Source organism: Macaca mulatta, chromosome 19 (assembly GCF_049350105.2).
Source record: "Macaca mulatta isolate MMU2019108-1 chromosome 19, T2T-MMU8v2.0, whole genome shotgun sequence".
NCBI lineage: Eukaryota > Metazoa > Chordata > Mammalia > Primates > Cercopithecidae > Macaca > Macaca mulatta.
The window spans coordinates 68602630-68619686 of record NC_133424.1 but is presented as its reverse complement, the minus strand read 5'-3'; the positions used below and the strand labels follow the sequence as shown (position 1 = coordinate 68619686).

At 45.3% G+C, this 17057-nt stretch overlaps 1 protein-coding gene and 1 long non-coding RNA gene across 34 annotated transcripts in view; one reads left to right on the top strand and one right to left on the bottom strand.

Annotated features, from left to right (window-relative positions):
* The window catches only part of ZSCAN5A (zinc finger and SCAN domain containing 5A), a 130433-nt gene that overhangs the window by 85881 nt on the left and 27495 nt on the right, over positions 1 to 17057 (top strand). For 4 of the 33 annotated variants that reach the window (XM_077976246.1, XM_077976248.1, XM_077976247.1 and 1 more), the window contains one exon: positions 5544 to 5676. The exons of 27 other annotated variants lie outside the window; for them this stretch is intronic. In XM_077976246.1, the coding sequence (XP_077832372.1) occupies positions 5544 to 5676 (133 nt within the window). Of the gene's footprint in view, positions 1 to 4996; positions 5126 to 5543; positions 5677 to 17057 lie in introns of those variants that run through there. 2 more of the 33 variants (XM_015124966.3, XM_028838428.2) reach the window with 1 other exon arrangement.
* Positions 1365 to 17027, bottom strand: LOC144337108 (uncharacterized). The gene is made up of 3 exons (XR_013409730.1): positions 13776 to 17027; positions 12418 to 13463; positions 1365 to 1771 (listed from the first exon to the last, which is right to left on the bottom strand). It is a non-coding gene; the product is annotated as an uncharacterized LOC144337108 (long non-coding RNA).

The window sequence follows — 17057 nt, the reverse complement described above, 5'->3', positions numbered from 1 at the left end:
TTAATAGGAAGACCTGAACAAACAAGTCATTTTCTGTAGTGGAATGAGCATGAACTTGAGAGTCAGATCTAAGTCTAAATCCCAACCCTGCTACTCACTTGCCTTGAAATATTGTCCAAAAAGTCTTTCTTGGGCTGGGCATGGCATCTCACGCCTGCAATCCCAGCACTTTGGCAGGCCGAGGCAGGCGGATCACTTGAGGTCAGGAGTTTGAGACCACCCTGGCCAACGTGGTGAAACCCCATCTCTACTAAAAATACAAAAAATAGCTGGGCCTGGTGGCAGGTGCCTGCAATCCCAGCTACTCAAAAGGCTGAGGCAGAAGAACTGCTTGAACCTGGGAGGCGGAGATTGCAATGGGTCGAGATCGTGCCATTGCACTCCAGCGTGGGTGACAGAATGAGACTCCCATTTCCAAAAAAAAAAAAAGTTTTTCTTGGAGCTTCATTTTCCTCTTACATAAAATCATAGGCTTTTAGGGGGAAATAACTGAGGTGAAGGTTGTAAAACACTTAGCAATGTGTGTAGCACATAATATTTATATGGCTCATAGAAGTGTAATAGTACTATTATAATTATTATTACATTTTATTATGCATTATCATCTCAGAGGTTCTTGCGAAATCTATACTTATTTTAAAATGGTGATTTTGGCTATTCCTGGTCTTTGTTTAAATGCATCATTCTCTGTCGCCTCCCTTCTTTCAGATGCTTTAGGTAGAAGTAGAAAGAGGAAAGTGTTAAGAGTTTCTTCCAAAGGACATGGGAAGATGTTCTGGTTGCCTTATTTAGAACTTCCAGGGTCTAGAGTTGCAATTTTTCTGAGTTAAGTCACTGCTGAAGCTCTCAGAACATTTTATCTCTCAAATAAAGCCACTTGGGACTGGTAGGTCCTGAGAGCACAGATGCAGGATTCCATAGTGCCCTTTGGAACCCCATCCCTGTGAATTCAGCGAGCCTCCTTCTGGCTTGGAGATGAAAGGAAGATGAATAAGATGATTCTTACTAGATCTGGGATCCCAAAGCTCTGGCTTTCGGAAAAGTGAAATATTCTTTGCTCCAGAGGGCACATAACATGTTCCTGGCCCATTGAAGGGCTGTCCCTCATAAGCAGGAGCTCAGCACTTACCCTTAAAATGCACTTCACCCAGCTCACCGTCTCATGAAGGCCAAAGCTGGAACAGCCTTAGGTGTCACCACATTCCAGCGGCCCTATGCTAAATGTTGAGCGTGTGGGCATTCTTCTTGGAAGAAGGGTTGAAACTGTTATCAAGTCATTGGAGGTATGCCTGGCCCTAAGAAGGGAAAAGGATCACTGACTAGTCCCAAGGCATCATTCAGATGGGCATGTGAGGGGTCTCTACCAAGTTTCTCTGTGTTTAGTAATACATACTCCTACCTTGCCCATCAGTAAGGAATTTATAATCTACTAAATTTATTTTTAAAAAAATATTGTTTCGGCCGGGCGCGGTGGCTCAAGCCTGTAATCCCAGCACTTTGGGAGGCCGAGACGGGCGGATCACGAGGTCAGGAGATCGAGACCATCCTGGCTGACACGGTGAAACCCCATCTCTACTAAAAAATACAAAAAACTAGCCGGGCGAGGTGGCGGGCGCCTGTAGTCCCAGCTACTGAGGAGGCTGAGGCAGGAGAATGGCGTGAACCCGGGAGGCAGAGCTTGCAGTGAGCTGAGATCCGGCCACTGCACTCCAGCCTGGGCGGCAGAGCGAGACTCCGTCTCAAAAAAAAAAAAAAAAAAAAAATATTGTTTCTACCAAAAGACATATGCAAAAAGACTTAGAGCATAATTGTGCATATAGATAAACATTGGAAATAATCCAAGTGTCCGTCAACAATAGAATGGATAAATAAATCAAGGAATGGATAAATGATACTGCACAGCAATAAAAAGGATGAACTATCCATACATACAACAATAAGGATGACTTTTATCAATATAATGTTGAATGAAAATCGGGCCGGGTGCAGTGGCTCATGCCTGTAATGTCAACATTTCGGGAGGCTGAGGCGGGTGGATTACCTGAGGTCAGGAGTTCGAGACCAGCCTGGCCAAAATGGTGAAACCCTGTCTCTACTAAAGCTACAAAAAAAATTAGCCAGGCATTGTGGTGGGCGCCTGTAATCCCAGTTACTTGAGAGGGTGGGAGGTTGAGGCAGGAGAATTGCTTGAACCCAGGAAGCGGAGGTTGCAGTGAGCCAAGATCATGCCATTGCACTCCAGCCTGGGCAACAAGAGCAAAACTCCGTCTCAAAAAAAAGAAAAAAAAAATTAGAAACGAGACTGCATACTGTAACATACCACTTTTATGAAACTCTAAAATAGATAAAATTAATCTATGGTGATAGAAGTTAGAAAAGTGGGCCAGGCACGGTGGCTTATGCCTGTAATCCTAGCACTTTGGGAGGCTGAGGCGGGTGGATCACTTGAGGTCAGGAGTTCAAGACCAGCCTGACCAACACGGTGAAACCCTGTCTCTACTAAAAATACCAAAAATTAGCAGGGTGTGGTGGCAGGCGCCGGTAACCCCAGCTACTCAGGAGGCTGAGTCAGGAGAATCACTTGAACCCGGGAGGGAGGCACAGGTTGCAGAGAGCTGAGATTGCACTCCAGCCTGGGCAACAGAGTGAGATTCCATCTCAAAAAAAAAAAAAAAAAAAAAAGTTAGAAAAGTGGTTACCTGTAAGTAGGCACAGATTGGAGGGGCAAGAGGGAGACTTCTGAGTTACTGGAAATATTCTGTCTCCTTATCTGAGTCATAGTTATATGAATCTATCCGTCTATCCATATGTAAAAATTTATTAAACTGTAACCTTAAGAATTGTACACTTCATTATATGTAAGTTATACCTCAATAAACAAACAAAAATAAAGAAAAATTGTGATAGCCGAACTTTAAGACTTGAATTGTTATTTAAGCTCTTTATTGTACATATGAAATTTTCAATAATACCATTTTTTGGTGTTTCCAAACAGGATATTAGTCTGAAGAAATAATCTCTTTTTCTCCCCTGACACTTTTCAGTTTTATTTTGATTCTCTCTCTGTCTCTTTCTCTCTCTGAATTTGCTCGTGGATCTGATCCAGTCCTGAAAGACACTGTGAAGTCAGGCAGCTTGTCTGTGCTTTATCCAGCCTCTTCTGGGGAATACTGGACAGATAACAGGGTTGTCTCTAAAGAAAATTAGGTTTCATTCACCAGTGGGGGCCATTCTTAGAAGGATGTGCCTGAGCTAAGGGAAGGTCCCAGCTCTGATGTCACTTCCTTCAGGAAGTCCTCCATGATTGATGGAGGCAGATTAGATGCCTGTTCTAGGAATGTCACAGCCCCTGAGCTACCAGGGGGAGATCAGTACCATATACTGTAGACAACATCGACTTGGCCATCAGCCAGGCTTTGAACCTCATTCCTGTCTCTGTCACTTAAACTCCCTACATTTTCTCTTTTTTTTTTTTTTTTTTTTTTTTGAGACAGAGTCTTGCTCTGTCACCCAGGCTGGAGTGCAGTAGCACAATCTCAGCTCACTGCAACCTCCGCCTCCCAAGTTCAAGCAATTCTCCTGCCTCAGCCTCCTGAGTAGCTGGGACTACAGGTGCCCACCACCACAGCTGGCTAATTTTTGTATTTTTAGTAGAGATGGGGTTTCACCATGTTGGCCAGGCTGGTCTTGAACTCCTGACCTCAGGTGATCCACCCACCTCGGCCTCTCAAAGTCCTGGGATTACAGATGTGAGCCACCACACCTGGCCACATTTTCCATTTCTATAAAATGAGTGTAACAGTTTCTTGCAGTTGGTTGTGGAGTTTAAGTGAGGTAATTTTTGCAAAAAGAGTGCTCTCCAAATGTTTATAAATTAAAAGAAAAATACCTCCTAGCTCAGGGTTTCCCAAGCTTCTCTCAAGAAAGTACCACCTCATAGTTTTTTGTCAATTCCATGTGTATTATTAGTATTACTTTTTATTGATTGATTTTCCTCAAACATATTAACTTGTTTACTTAGATAGTCACTGTAGCTTTATCCTAAGCAATACCTACATACAATAAAATTGCAGATTTTTGTCCTACTGATATTTTACTGCACATTAAAATGTGTAATAATATTAGTTTCAACACCAGAGGGAAAAAAAAGAAGAAATTCCAAAGATTTAAAAATATATGTAATTACTAAAACAAAATATATATATTGCCTAAAATTATCTCTAATATGTCCATGGTTGGTGGATATTACAGAACTTAGAAAAGTTTTGCTAGTTGAGAGCTGAGGCTCAAACCTGAAGTTAGTGGTGCTCTCCTTGTCGATATTGTTTCATTGTTATTGTTATTAACTTTTTTCTTTTCAAAAACATTTTTTACAGCATTTAACAATTTTTTAATTTTTATTTTTTTAAAACAAGGTCTCGCTCTGTCACCCAGGCTGGCGAGCAAGGGTACAATTGCAGCTCACTTGCAGCCTTGACTTCCCTGGCTTCAGCTAGCCTTCCACCTCAGCCTCCTGAGTGGCTGGGACCACAGTCATGTACCACCATGCCCGGCTAATTTTTACATTTTTTGTAGAGATGGGATTTTGTTACGTTGCCCAGGCTAGTCTTAAACTCCCGAGCTCAAGCAGTTCACCTGCCTTGGCCTCCCAAAGTGCTGGGATGACAGGCGTGGGCCACCGTGCCTGGCCAACTTTTTCATTTACATTCAGATAAGCTGCTTGGCATGCACAGAAATCCTCCCTTAAAATCCATTTTTAGCTACTCAAACACATGAATTTTCTGCCACTAGAAGTTTGAGTACACATACCACAAGCATACCTCCGTAGATTTCACAAGTGCCTCTCACAAACCAAAGGGGCAGAGAGGACAGAAAGGGCAAACCAGAGGCATGAAGAGGAACCAAATCCCAAAGAAAAGGCTGATTGAATTCTAGAGACTGAGATCCCAGGGAAATCGTACGAGGGTCCAGGTAGGAAGAGGGTAAGATCAGAATTACAGGGTGGGGCCAGGTGCGGTGGCTCACACCGATAATCCCAGCACTTTGGGAGGCCGAGGCTGGTGGATTGCTTGAGCTCAGAAGTTCACGGTTCTACCGTGTTGCTCAGACCAGCCTGGACAACATGGTAAGACCTCATCTCTATTTAAAAAAACACTAATAAGTATAGAGTGGGAAGACACAATGCTGTTCCTGTTATCTGTGGCTGTATGACACATCACAACAAAACTCAGTGAGTCAGAAACTCAGAACAACAGTAGTGCTTTTAGTATCTCTGTGGGTCAGGAAATTGGTGGTGGGCTCAGCTCGGTGGTTATGGCTCAGGGTCTCTTCTGTGCTGACCAGAGCTGGACCTCCAGGTGACTGAAGCAGCTGGAGCCCACCTGCCACCTCTCTCTTTTCATGCTGTCTCAGGCCCTCTCCATGTGTCGTGGGCTAGGTGGGGCGCCCTCACAACATGGCAGCCTCTGGACAATGGGACAGCTGAGGGGAACTGAGGCCTTCGTGCAAATAAGGGGTGGGTTGTATCGTCTTTTCTGATGTAGCCTCAGGAGTCACGCAATGTCCCTTCTGCCACTTCCTGTTGGAGACAAGCGAGTCACAGCCCTGCCCAGATGCAAGGGGACGGAAATCCAACTCCACCTCTTGATGAGGACGTGACACGTTTGAACAGATCAGGTGGGAGACTGTTGTGATCGTCTTCAGAAACCACAGCAAGTGTGTTTGTGTCTGTCACTCCCACACTGGAGGGCATCTCTGTCACACCCTACACTGGAAGGTGGGTCTGTCACCCCCACACTGGAAGGCGTGTCTGTCACCCCCACACTGGAGGGCATCTCTGTCACCCCCACACTGGAAGGCATGTCTGTAACCCCCACACTGGAGGGCGTGTCTGTCACCCCCACACTGGAAGGCATGTCTGTAACCCCCACACTGGAAGGTGGGTCTGTCACCCCCACACTGGAAGGCGTGTCTGTAACCCTCACACTGGAAGGTGGGTCTGTCACCCCCACACTGGAGGGCGTCTCTGTCACCCCCACACTGGAGGGCGTCTCTGTCACCCCCACACTGGAGGGCGTGTCTGTCACCCCCACACTGGAAGGCGTGTCTGTCACCCCCACACTGGAGGGCGTCTGTCACCCCCACACTGGAGGGCGTCTCTGTCACCCCCACACTGGAGGGCGAGACCTTCAAGGACAAAGACTCCATTTCCTCCCAGTGTCCCTTTTGCCCACACAAGACCTAATATGTAGTCAGTGCTCAGTATTTATGGAAGACACTGTTGGTGGCCCAGAAAAGGCTCACAGAAAAGATAAGGTTGATTGTGCTGAAACCGCACCCCCTCACTACCCTGGGATAGCACCAAGAGGCGGGTGGGAGCTGAGTTCTGGAAACCTGCAAAAGGCTTGCAGAGTCCCCCTGCACCCGTGTCTAGGAAGATCGGGAAGTGGTGGGAGGCAGGAGCAGGTGTGAGTCTTGTAGAGTCTCCCAGCGCCCGTGTCTAAGAAGATTGGGAAGTGGTGGGAGGCAGGAGCAGGTGTGAGTCTTGCAGAGTCTCCCAGCGCCCGTGTCTAAGATTGGGAAGTGGTGGGAGGCAGGAGCAGGTGTGAGTCTTGTAGAGTCTCCCAGTGCCCATGTCTAAGAAGATCGGGAAGTGGTGGGAGGCAGGAGCAGGTGTGAGTCTTGTAGAGTCTCCCAGCGCCCGTGTCTAAGAAGATTGGGAAGTGGTGGGAGGCAGGAGCAGGTGTGAGTCTTGTAGAGTCTCCCAGCGCCCGTGTCTAAGAAGATTGGGAAGTGGTGGGAGGCAGGAGCAGGTGTGAGTCTTGCAGAGTCTCCCAGCGCCCGTGTCTAAGATTGGGAAGTGGTGGGAGGCAGGAGGCAGGTGTGAAAGGGGACCAGCTCTTCAGCCCGGTAACAATGGTGGGCATCTCACTCCCACATGCCAGTGATCTGTTTAGTACTACAGGGACGCTGCAGTCCATATCCCAGTGACAAATGTTCCGTATCCTCCCATGACATCTCTTGGGAACGTGGAGATCAGCCCTTGGGTTCATCTCCACCTGCCTCCCTTTGTTCTCCTCCCAGCCCTGATCAGTCACCCGGTTCCAGGGATTCTAACGTCTAAATCTCACTCGAATCTCTCCTTTTGTGTCCATTCACATTGCCTCTGTCCAAACTCGGGATGCCCCTGGTTCCCCACTCTCCTGCCATCACTCCTTCTGCAAACTCACCGGTCTCGGACCTAAGCCTGACATGCGGCTCTTCTGTCCACACTCTCTCTTTTGAGGGGCTGTCTAACCCCTCTAGAAGCAATGGCCAAGTCAGGTGTCTATTCCGGAGCCTTTATCCAGGTATTTCCCTGACGGCAATCCTGATTTTTCCACTGTTTCCCAAACATTTCCTCTGCTTCATCAACAGCCCTTGCCTGAACTCAGGACACAATAGTCACATGCCTGGATGTTGGGGATCAAGCCCTAGGTGACCTGCCCACTGGTCCCTGCCACTAGAGGCTGCCCCTACATCTGTCTCCACACTAACTGCCAGAATGGTACGAAATCTGAATCATGCCACACCCATGTTTAAATCTCCTCAGTGTCTCCCCCAGTTTTTCCGCATCTTCAAATACATGTCTGTGGATATGTGCACATACATATATAATGCATGTATGTATATATGTATACATGCACACACCTGAAAAATATAAGGACATGCACTACATATTAAAAATACGGGCTGAGCACAGTGACTCACGCCTGTAATCCCAGCACTTTGGTTGGGAGGCTAAGGTGAGAGGATCACTTGAGCTCAGGAGTTCAAGACCAGGCTGAGCAACATGACAAAACTCCATCTCTACAAAAACCACAAAAAATTAGCTGCATGTGGTGTGCACCCATAATCCCAGCTACTCAGGATGCCAAGGCAGGAGGACTGCTTGAGCCCAGGAGGTCAAGTTTGCAGTGAGCTGTGATTGCACCACTGCACTCCAGCCTGAGCAACAGAGTAAGACCCTGTCTCAAACAAAAAAACCAAAAAATATAAAATCATCTCTATGTGGTGGGATTATGGATGACATATATTCTCCATTATCCTTTTCTCTGTATTTTAAAGCATTTCCTCCTGACTGTTCTTTATATTGTGTTTCTAGTTTTTTAGTGTGTGTGCATTTTCTCTTCTGAACTTCACCAGCTGCTTAACAAGTTCTATTCAAATATCTCATTAAAAGTTTCATGGGAATGCAGTTTCCAAATGTATTCACTGCAGGCACGTATGTTATCTTCAGGATCAGAAACAGGCAATAATTACTGTTTGTTTATATATATATATATATATATATATATATATATACACACACACACACACACACACACACACACACACTTTAAGTTCTAGGGTACATGTGCACAACGTGCAGATTTGTTACATATGTATACATGTGCCATGTTGGTGTGCTGCGCCCGTTAACTTGTCATTTACATTAGGTATATCTCCTAATGCTATCGCACCCCACTCCCCCCACCCCATGACAGGCCCCGGTGTGTGATGTTCCTCGCCCTGTGTCCAAGTGATCTCATTGTTCAATTCCCAGCAATTAACAAATCATGTTTTCTGCCTCCTCAGAGTTAACTTTTTGATGCCAATTTAGCAGCTCAACGGGCAGAAATAGAGCCAGGTGCTTTGGGACTCATTAAAACCACCCTAACAACCCTCCTAGGGACCCTGAGAGTAGATGACACCGTGTTTTTTCATCCATCCAGGCAGGCTGTGTAATTATGATCAATGTATTCAACCCATCTCAGGGCTGGCAAGAAAAAGAGCTTCTTTCAGGGAGAAAAAAAAAAAAAAAAAGCCAAAGGGGAAAACCGCCTTGGGTCACAGGCAAGAGGGGTTTGGGAATTAATCAGCATGGACCCGTTAGAGGGAGTGAAACAGTGAGATGGCAGGTGGAGAGTTGCACCGGGCTACGGCACAGAGTCGGCCTTGGGCACTGAGGCAAGTTTGGGTTTCTGTTTTTTGTTTTTCTGTTTGCTCGTTGGCAGCAGCGGGCGGCAAACTTTCTAATCCTGTGGCCGACTGGGCAAAGTCTTCCCACCACAGGCAAACCCGTCACTTCCCTCCCCACTCCCCGCCTTGGGCGCTCAGCCGGCTATTGTCCACGCTTTGCTCAATATTGACGTTCTTGGAATCGTAGATTAGAGATCACTTTGTGTATTTTTTGGACTATCTAAATATTACTCAAAAGCTTTCCTAACGAAAATGGAAGTTCCTTTCCTGTTTCCAGTGGGAGCAGCTTTAACAATGCAGAAAGCCCAAGTCTCCCTGAAGATTCCTCTCCCCCAGTTCTCTTCTCCTCACTGTAACCTTCTCTACAGCCTGCTGTCGATTTTCACATGCTGGCATGGACAGGCACGCCGACGCTCACACGCCTGCACTCACGTGCCTGCACGCGCACACCTGCACTCACGCGTGGTGCACTCACACACCTGCATCACGTGTACCTGATTTGCAAATGGGACCACGTCATGCTTGTGGTTAGGTAACCTGGTTTTTCTGTTACTTCATTATCAATTAGTTGTGGGCATTTTTCCAGAACAGTAAATGAAGATCTACTGTATTCTTTGTCCATGGCCATATACGCTTCCATTCTATGAATACACCACGCATGTATTCACTCCCTCAGCAAATACTTAAGGGGCATGTAACATGCTAAGTACTGTGCAATGCAATGGTGAAGAAAAAGTAAAAAATACATTCCTGGAGATACGGTTGTAAAGAAAAAGTGATACAAAATATAGTTCATCTCAAAATCTGGGTATTTGGTAAAAATAAAAGAAAGAGAAAAGATATATTCCACTGGAAGTTTTAATGGGATATTTGAATAGAATTTGTTAAGTAGCTTCTAAAGTTCAGAAAAGAAAGTGCACACACACCCCCCCAAAAAAAAAACTGAAATAAAAAGAAAAACAGTGAGGAGAAAAATGCTTTAAAACTGCAGTGATTGAAACAATGTTTTACTTGAGCAAGGACACATAAGTAGATCAACAGAACAGGAAAAAAAATTCTGAAAACACACCCACATATACAGGAAGATATTGCACATAATAAAAAGTCACATTTTACAGCTCGTGTCCATTAACAGATAAAGAGATAAACGGTGTGTCATATTTATCCAACTGAATAATCCTCAACGAGAAAGCAAATGAATTCTTGAAACAGAGGATACTAGGGGTGAATCTCCAAACAGGAATTCCCAGTGAAAGAAACCACACTAAGAGAGGACGCACAGAGTGCACAATGAGATTTAACATTCTGAACAATGCAAACTAACCTATAGCAGCCGAAAGCAGATCAGTGACCGCCGGGACTTGAGGAAGGGGTGGGTTGTACGGACCCACGTGGAAACGTTTGGGATGAATGGGATTTGTTATGTTCACTGTGACAGTTGGTTTCACAGGTCCACATGGATGTCAGCACACGATAAATCACAAACTGATAACACGTGCCATTTACTGTACCTCAATTATACCCACATAACATTGTAATAAGGAAATATATGTTTTAAAACTCACAGTTGTTGCATCAAAGGTCACAATCAACAGAGTGAAAGCAACCGATGGAATAGGATACCGTATTTGCGCTTCACATATCTGAAAAGGGGGTCATAGCCAGAGTATATAAAGAATGCATAACTCATCGACAAAACACTAACAACATGGTTTTAAAATGGGCAAAGAACTTAGACATTTCTCCAAAGAAGGTCTACACGTGGCCAACAGTCACAGGAAAAGGCACTCCACATCACTAATAATTAGGGAAATGTAAATCAAAACCACACCATCGCTATCAAAAAACAGAAAATAACAAATTTTGCCAAGGATGTGGGGAAATTGGAACCCTTGTGGGCTGTTAATACACAAGGAAAACAGCATAGCAGCCCCCCAAAAAATTAAACATAGAATTACGATGTAATCTAGGAATGCCACTTCTGCAAATGTACCTAAAAAAATTGGAAGCAGGAACTCACACCCCTATGTTCATTGCAACGTTATTCACAATAGCTCAAAAGTAGGAGCTACCCAGGCATTCATTGAAGAAGGAATAGATAAAATATGGTCCATCTGTACAATGGAATGTTGTTCCCCTTTCCAAAGGAAGGACATTGTGACACGTGCTACAAAGACCTCATTTGATACCAGAAAAAATAATATAATGTTAGCAGTTTATCCTAGAATTTGTTACAACTAATAGGTAAGTTGATGAAAACCTTGGTCTCCTAAAATTGTATAATAAATAAAATAGGCTATACACTAATTAGAATATAATTATATATAGCGACCACAGTTTATGTAATACTTCGGGACTAACAACAATGATTTGTATAATAATAAAATATTTCATTATAAAATTTGAATATACCATTCCAGTAGAGTACAAGAAAAAAATGCCAGATCGTGTGAACCATCATATGAACCACCAAATTTAGCTTCACAGTAACAGGAGAGGAAGCCTTATTTAAAAAAAAAAAAAAAGACGCTTATTCACTGGTATATCAGTTAGAATAACCTTTTTTTGTTGTTTGACGCTTTGATTATGTTTAATGTCAGACAGAAGCAGAACCATCTAGCTGTATCTGTTAGAACAAGATCTTTTCTGCCATCCGCCGGACATCTTGGTCATAACTATACAAATTAACTACAAAATCATTCCAACCTTAAATTTTTAACATAAGCTGGGTGCGTATGATGCTAGTGGCACCGGCTTAGACACAGCCACCTTGCCCCGTGCAAAACCTGAATTGACAAAGAGACACTGCATCCCTACTTTCTCCAGTTCTCATCCACGCAGGTCTTCAACTTCTTATTGTAAGAGAAAAAAAAAATGTATTTAGTGTCTATAACACAGGATAACTTCTCCCCACACGTCCTCATTCTGTTGACATCCCAACATTCAAAACTGTTCACCTCAGTCCTTGTTACTATCACAACCCTCACCTCCAGCCAGTGTGTGTCTTGCCAACACACCGATGGGAGCCACTTGTTCACGTTCCTTCACTGGGGTGCACAGACTGCCACCCAGGTGGTCAGCTTTCTGGAATTTTCCTGTTATTTGCATGCTTTATTTGGTGCATGGGATTCTTTTACAAGTTCTATGATCCTGTGGACAAGAAAGTACCAAGCCACTACTTCCATTTCAGGTGTTCCAACCTTTCTAGGTGAGCTATATTCTTGGGGTCCACAAATTTCTCTTCCCATCTTTTTTTCTCTCCCCCTCCACCCCCCATCCCGCCCACCTTCTGTTGCTCTCCCTTCCTCTGTCCTCTCCTGACTATCTAGAGGCTGTTTTTTTTTTGACAGGATCTTGCTCTGTCACCCAAGCTGGAGTGGCACAGTCACAGCTCACTGCAGCCTCAAATTCCCAGGCTCAGGTGATCCTCCCACCTCAGCCTCCAGAGTAACTGAACCTATAGGCTCACACCTCTGCAAGGGAAAGGAACAGGGCTTCTGTGTCAGTTACCAGTCAATTGCCTCCCAGCTTCTAAGTCCACAGGTTCAGTGCCGGCCCTACAATGACGAGCTGTCCTGGCTCCTTTGCAGCGAGCGCAGTGCTAAGCTCTGCCACTAGAGGGGGCGGGAGGGATATCCCAGCAGGAAGAGGCGCCACTGCGCCGCCATCTTGTCTTCTTGCTCCTGTTATGGCCTTGTCAGCCCTACAGGAATGGAGCCCCCTGGCCTGTTCACGGCCCTAGCTCCTGCCTGTGACTGCCTCACCACAGGCCTCTCCATACTCCAGCCACCAGCCTTGGCCCCTGGACCCCAGAGGGCTGCCTCCTATTTCCCTGGTGACCATGATCCCAACCTTGCCCAACCAGAGGCCTCACCCAGACTCCTCCATTGAGGTTCATACCTCCACTGTTGACTTGCACTTTCCTTGGGATTATTAAAAGTTTGACCATGTTTGATGTTTGTTTCTTATCACCCCACAGCTGGACAAGCTGATAAGAAAACCTGGGTACTCCCTCTTCTAGTGCCAGTGGGGAGTTCAAACCCTGTGCAGTACCCCTGGCTGTGGCCCATACCCTAAGCACCATAAAACCCCAACCCCAAACCAACCTGCTTTCTCTGCCCTCTCAAGCCATGTTCAGACCAGCTTGGGAAAGCCCACTCTGCTCTCTTCAGAAATCCTGTTATGTAATAAGCTTCATACCCTCTTGGAGTGTGTGTTTGTGTGTCATCAGTGTGAACATTCAAACCCAATTTTGGGTGGCTGTAATCCTTTTTCTCCAGGGCGGCCCCAACCTTTGCGTTGTTACAGCTTCTCACCTGCTTAAGCCAGGTTTGGGTAGGTGCACCTGAATCCATCAGTTCTCCTTTTTCTCTCCCAGAAAACCATAAGAGAATCTTGATTGCTCCCGTATCCTCTCTTACCCAGCACCCTCCAATCCATTATTACTTGACAGGCATGTTGAGCTTTTTTTTTTTTTTTTTTTTTTTTTTTTTTTTGAGACGGAGTCTCACGCTGTTGCCCAGGCTGGAGTGCAGTGGCGCGATCTCGGCTCACTGCAAGCTCCGCCTCCCGGGTTCCCGCCATTCTCCTGCCTCAGCCTCCTGAGTAGCTGGGACTACAGGCGCCCGCCACCGCGCCCGGCTAATTTTTTGTATTTTTAGTAGAGACGGGGTTTCACTGTGGTCTCGATCTCCTGACCTTGTGATCCGCCCGCCTCGGCCTCCCGAAGTGCTGGGATTACAGGCTTGAGCCACCGCGCCCGGCCAATGTTGAGCTTTAAGTTAGGCCAATTAGGCTGCTACATTCTTTAAAATTTGTCGATGGATTCCCATTCCTCTGAGAAGGCTTCCTCCCTAGGTATCCTTCAGAGTTCTTTTTTCTTTATAGTTACGCCCATGTTTTGGTTAATAAATCTTTATTTCGGAGGTCAGAAAGCTTTTTTCCATAAAGGAGCAGAGAATATATATTTTAGGTTTTGCAGACTATTTGGTCTATGTTGAATATTCTTCTCTGGTTTGCTCATATTACAACCCTTTAAAAATATAAAAAACAATTCTTGTCCAGGTGTGCTGGTTCACATCCGTAATTCCAGCACTTTGGAAGGCCAAGTCAGGAAGATCACTTGAGCTCAGGACTTTGAGACTAGCCTGGGCAACATAATGAGACCCTGACTCTACAAAAAAATTTAAGAATTAGCCAGGCTGAGCAGGCAGGATCACTTGGACTGGCTTATTTCACTTAACATAATCACCTGCTGGAAGCTGGGACCCAGGAGGTCAAGGCTTCATAAGCTGTGATCATGCCACTGCACTCCATCCTGAGTGACAGAATGAGAACCTATCAAAAAAAAAAAAAAAAAAACTACTTTCTAGCTTGTGGGCTGTTGAAAAACTAGGTAGCAGGCGATTGTGTGCCAGCCCCTGCTTTATATTAAATGCTGCTTGTGCAAATTGCTGTGGGTTTTTTTCTCTTGATTGGACCCTGACTGATACAATTTCTCAATGCAGATTCTCTTTCGAAACTCCCCAATCATTTTTCCCCAGAGAAAGAATGCGTTAGAAAATGGATAAAGCCCAAAAGTCCAAAACTAGTACATCTTCAACTACACAGAAAGCACGAACAGTGGGCCTTAGACATCCCCCATTCAACAAAATTAAACATCATGGAGAAAGGCGCCCCCAATCAGTCACTGAACACAGAAGGGTCTTGCTGGAGTACAGAGGGTAACAGAGACTGACAGTCTGACAGTCACAAGAGTCATCAGTGGTTTGTTGTTTTTTGTTGTTTTTGTTTTGTTTGTTTGTTTGTTTTTGACACAGAGTCTCTCTCTGTCGCCCAGGCTGCAGTGCAGTGGCATGATCTTGGCTCACTGCAATCTCTGCCTCCTGGGTTCAGGCGATTCTCCTGCCCCAGCCTCCCGAGTAGCTAAGACTACAGGCGCATTCCACCATGCCTGGCTAATTTTTTGTATTTTTAGTAGAGACAGGATTTCACTGTGTTAGCCAGGATGGTCTTGATCTCCTGCCCTCATGATCCGCCTGCCTCGGCCTCCCAAAGTGCTGGGATCAGTGGTCATTTAGTTGAGTAGCTTAGGTTACATAAAGCACGTGGTCTTTTCACTAAAAAGAATAGAATCCATAGAAAATAAAATGTAAATAGTGTAACAGCAGGATTAGATTTGCTCACTTTCATACTCAATATGGCTGCCATGTGATAATGGGTGGAAGGCCATTGGGTAGGAGTGGATGTGGGAGAAATAAAACACTTAGTATCGTATTCTGGGTAAGAAACCAGAAAGATTGAATATTTCAGATGCGCTTATCAGACACCGGCCTCAAGGTGCTGACTTGAGCAGTAAGAGATGGTAAGATTTCGCTCAGTGGATGCAAAGCTGGAACCCAGAGGAGCCTCCCTCCCCATCACTCAAATGAGAGTCCATTGATGAGCAGCCTGTGCCTCACGTGGAGCCTGTCACTGTGAATCAGACCCTGCATTTTAACAAGATCTGAGGGTGAATTATATGCACATTAAAAATGTGAGGGCCACGAGGTTACAGCAAATGAAGCAGGATGCTAGAAATTTCTTTTTTACGGTACACCACTGATTTTCAACCTTTGTTGCACATTAGAACCACCTGGAAAAAATTTTTAAACCTGATTTTCAAGCATCAACTCAACCTGGTATCTCCTGAGGGTGGGAATCAGGCATCAATGTGTTTCAAAACTGTCCGGGGTTGGAGAAAGGGAGTCTCTCTCCAGTAGGTCTTTGCTATCTTATCCTTAGGAGCAGTCAGCCTTAAATCCTCTCTTTCAGGGTGTGCTGTCTATTCTGCACTTAACTTTCAAAATATTCTTATTCCTTTGTAATCAGTTACTCTATGCTACATCTCTTTTGCTGTGTGTCTATTGTTTACGTTCCTTTAAATTAAGAAGACAAGAACCGAGGTCTCACAACAGTGAACTTTAATAAATGAATCCAGCCTGTTCAGGAAGTGACCTTTTGGGAGCTCTGAGGATCGCTGGTGTCCGCCTGTGAGCTCAACCAGCCATTCATAAAATGCCCTCCCGAGACCAGCAGCATCAGCATCACTGAAAATGCAGATTCACGGGTTATTTAAAACAAGTAAAATCTGAGCAATTGTCACCAAGAGGAGCCTAGGGAGATGTGACAACTCAAGGCAAGGTGGCGCCTTGGATGGAAAAGAAGGAAGAGGAGGGCATTATATGAACACGAAGGAGGTCTCAATAAAATATGCACCTTAGTTCACAGCAATATATAGAGTCAGCTCATCGCTTGTGGCAAATGTGCCGTACTAGTGAACCATGTTAACAGTGGGGGAAATGGTGTGGAACATTGGCGAACTCTGTGGACTTTTGAAAGGTATTCTAAAATGAAATCTAAGGCCAGGTGTGGTGGCTCATGTCAGTAATCCCAGCACATTAGCAGACTGAGCCAAGAAGATCACCCAAGATCAGGAGTTCGAGACCAGCCTGGCCAGCATGGTGAAACCCTGTCTGTACTTAAAATACAAAAATTAGCCAGGCATGGCGGTGGCACACCTGTAATTCCAGCTACTCAGGAGGCTGAGGCAAGTAAATTGCTTCATCCCGGGAGGTGGAGGTTGCGGTGAGCCGAGATTGCGCCACTGCACTCCATCCAGCCTGGGTGACAGAGGGAGACGTGGTCTAAAATAAAATAGAGTCTGTTTTTTAATGCACACTCTAAGGCCACACCCTTGATCTACTAAATTGGAAGCTCTGAGATCAGGGCCCACACTTTTGTAGATTAACAAAGCCTTCAGGATATGGTACTATCATTAAGATCAACTAAGTCACTAAGACCAGCGACTCCGAATGCCTCAGTAGTTCAAGAGTCAAATCAGGAATTTAGACATTGCCAAATTTAGGCCACAAAATACACCATCTGGGGCAGGGAGATACACAGGCAGAACAGAGAGGATTCGGAGGGCAGTGAAAATATCCCCCACGATACTCCAGTGGTGGATCCTCATGAGGCCTTTGTCCAAACCCACAGGATGTACGACACACAGAGCGAGC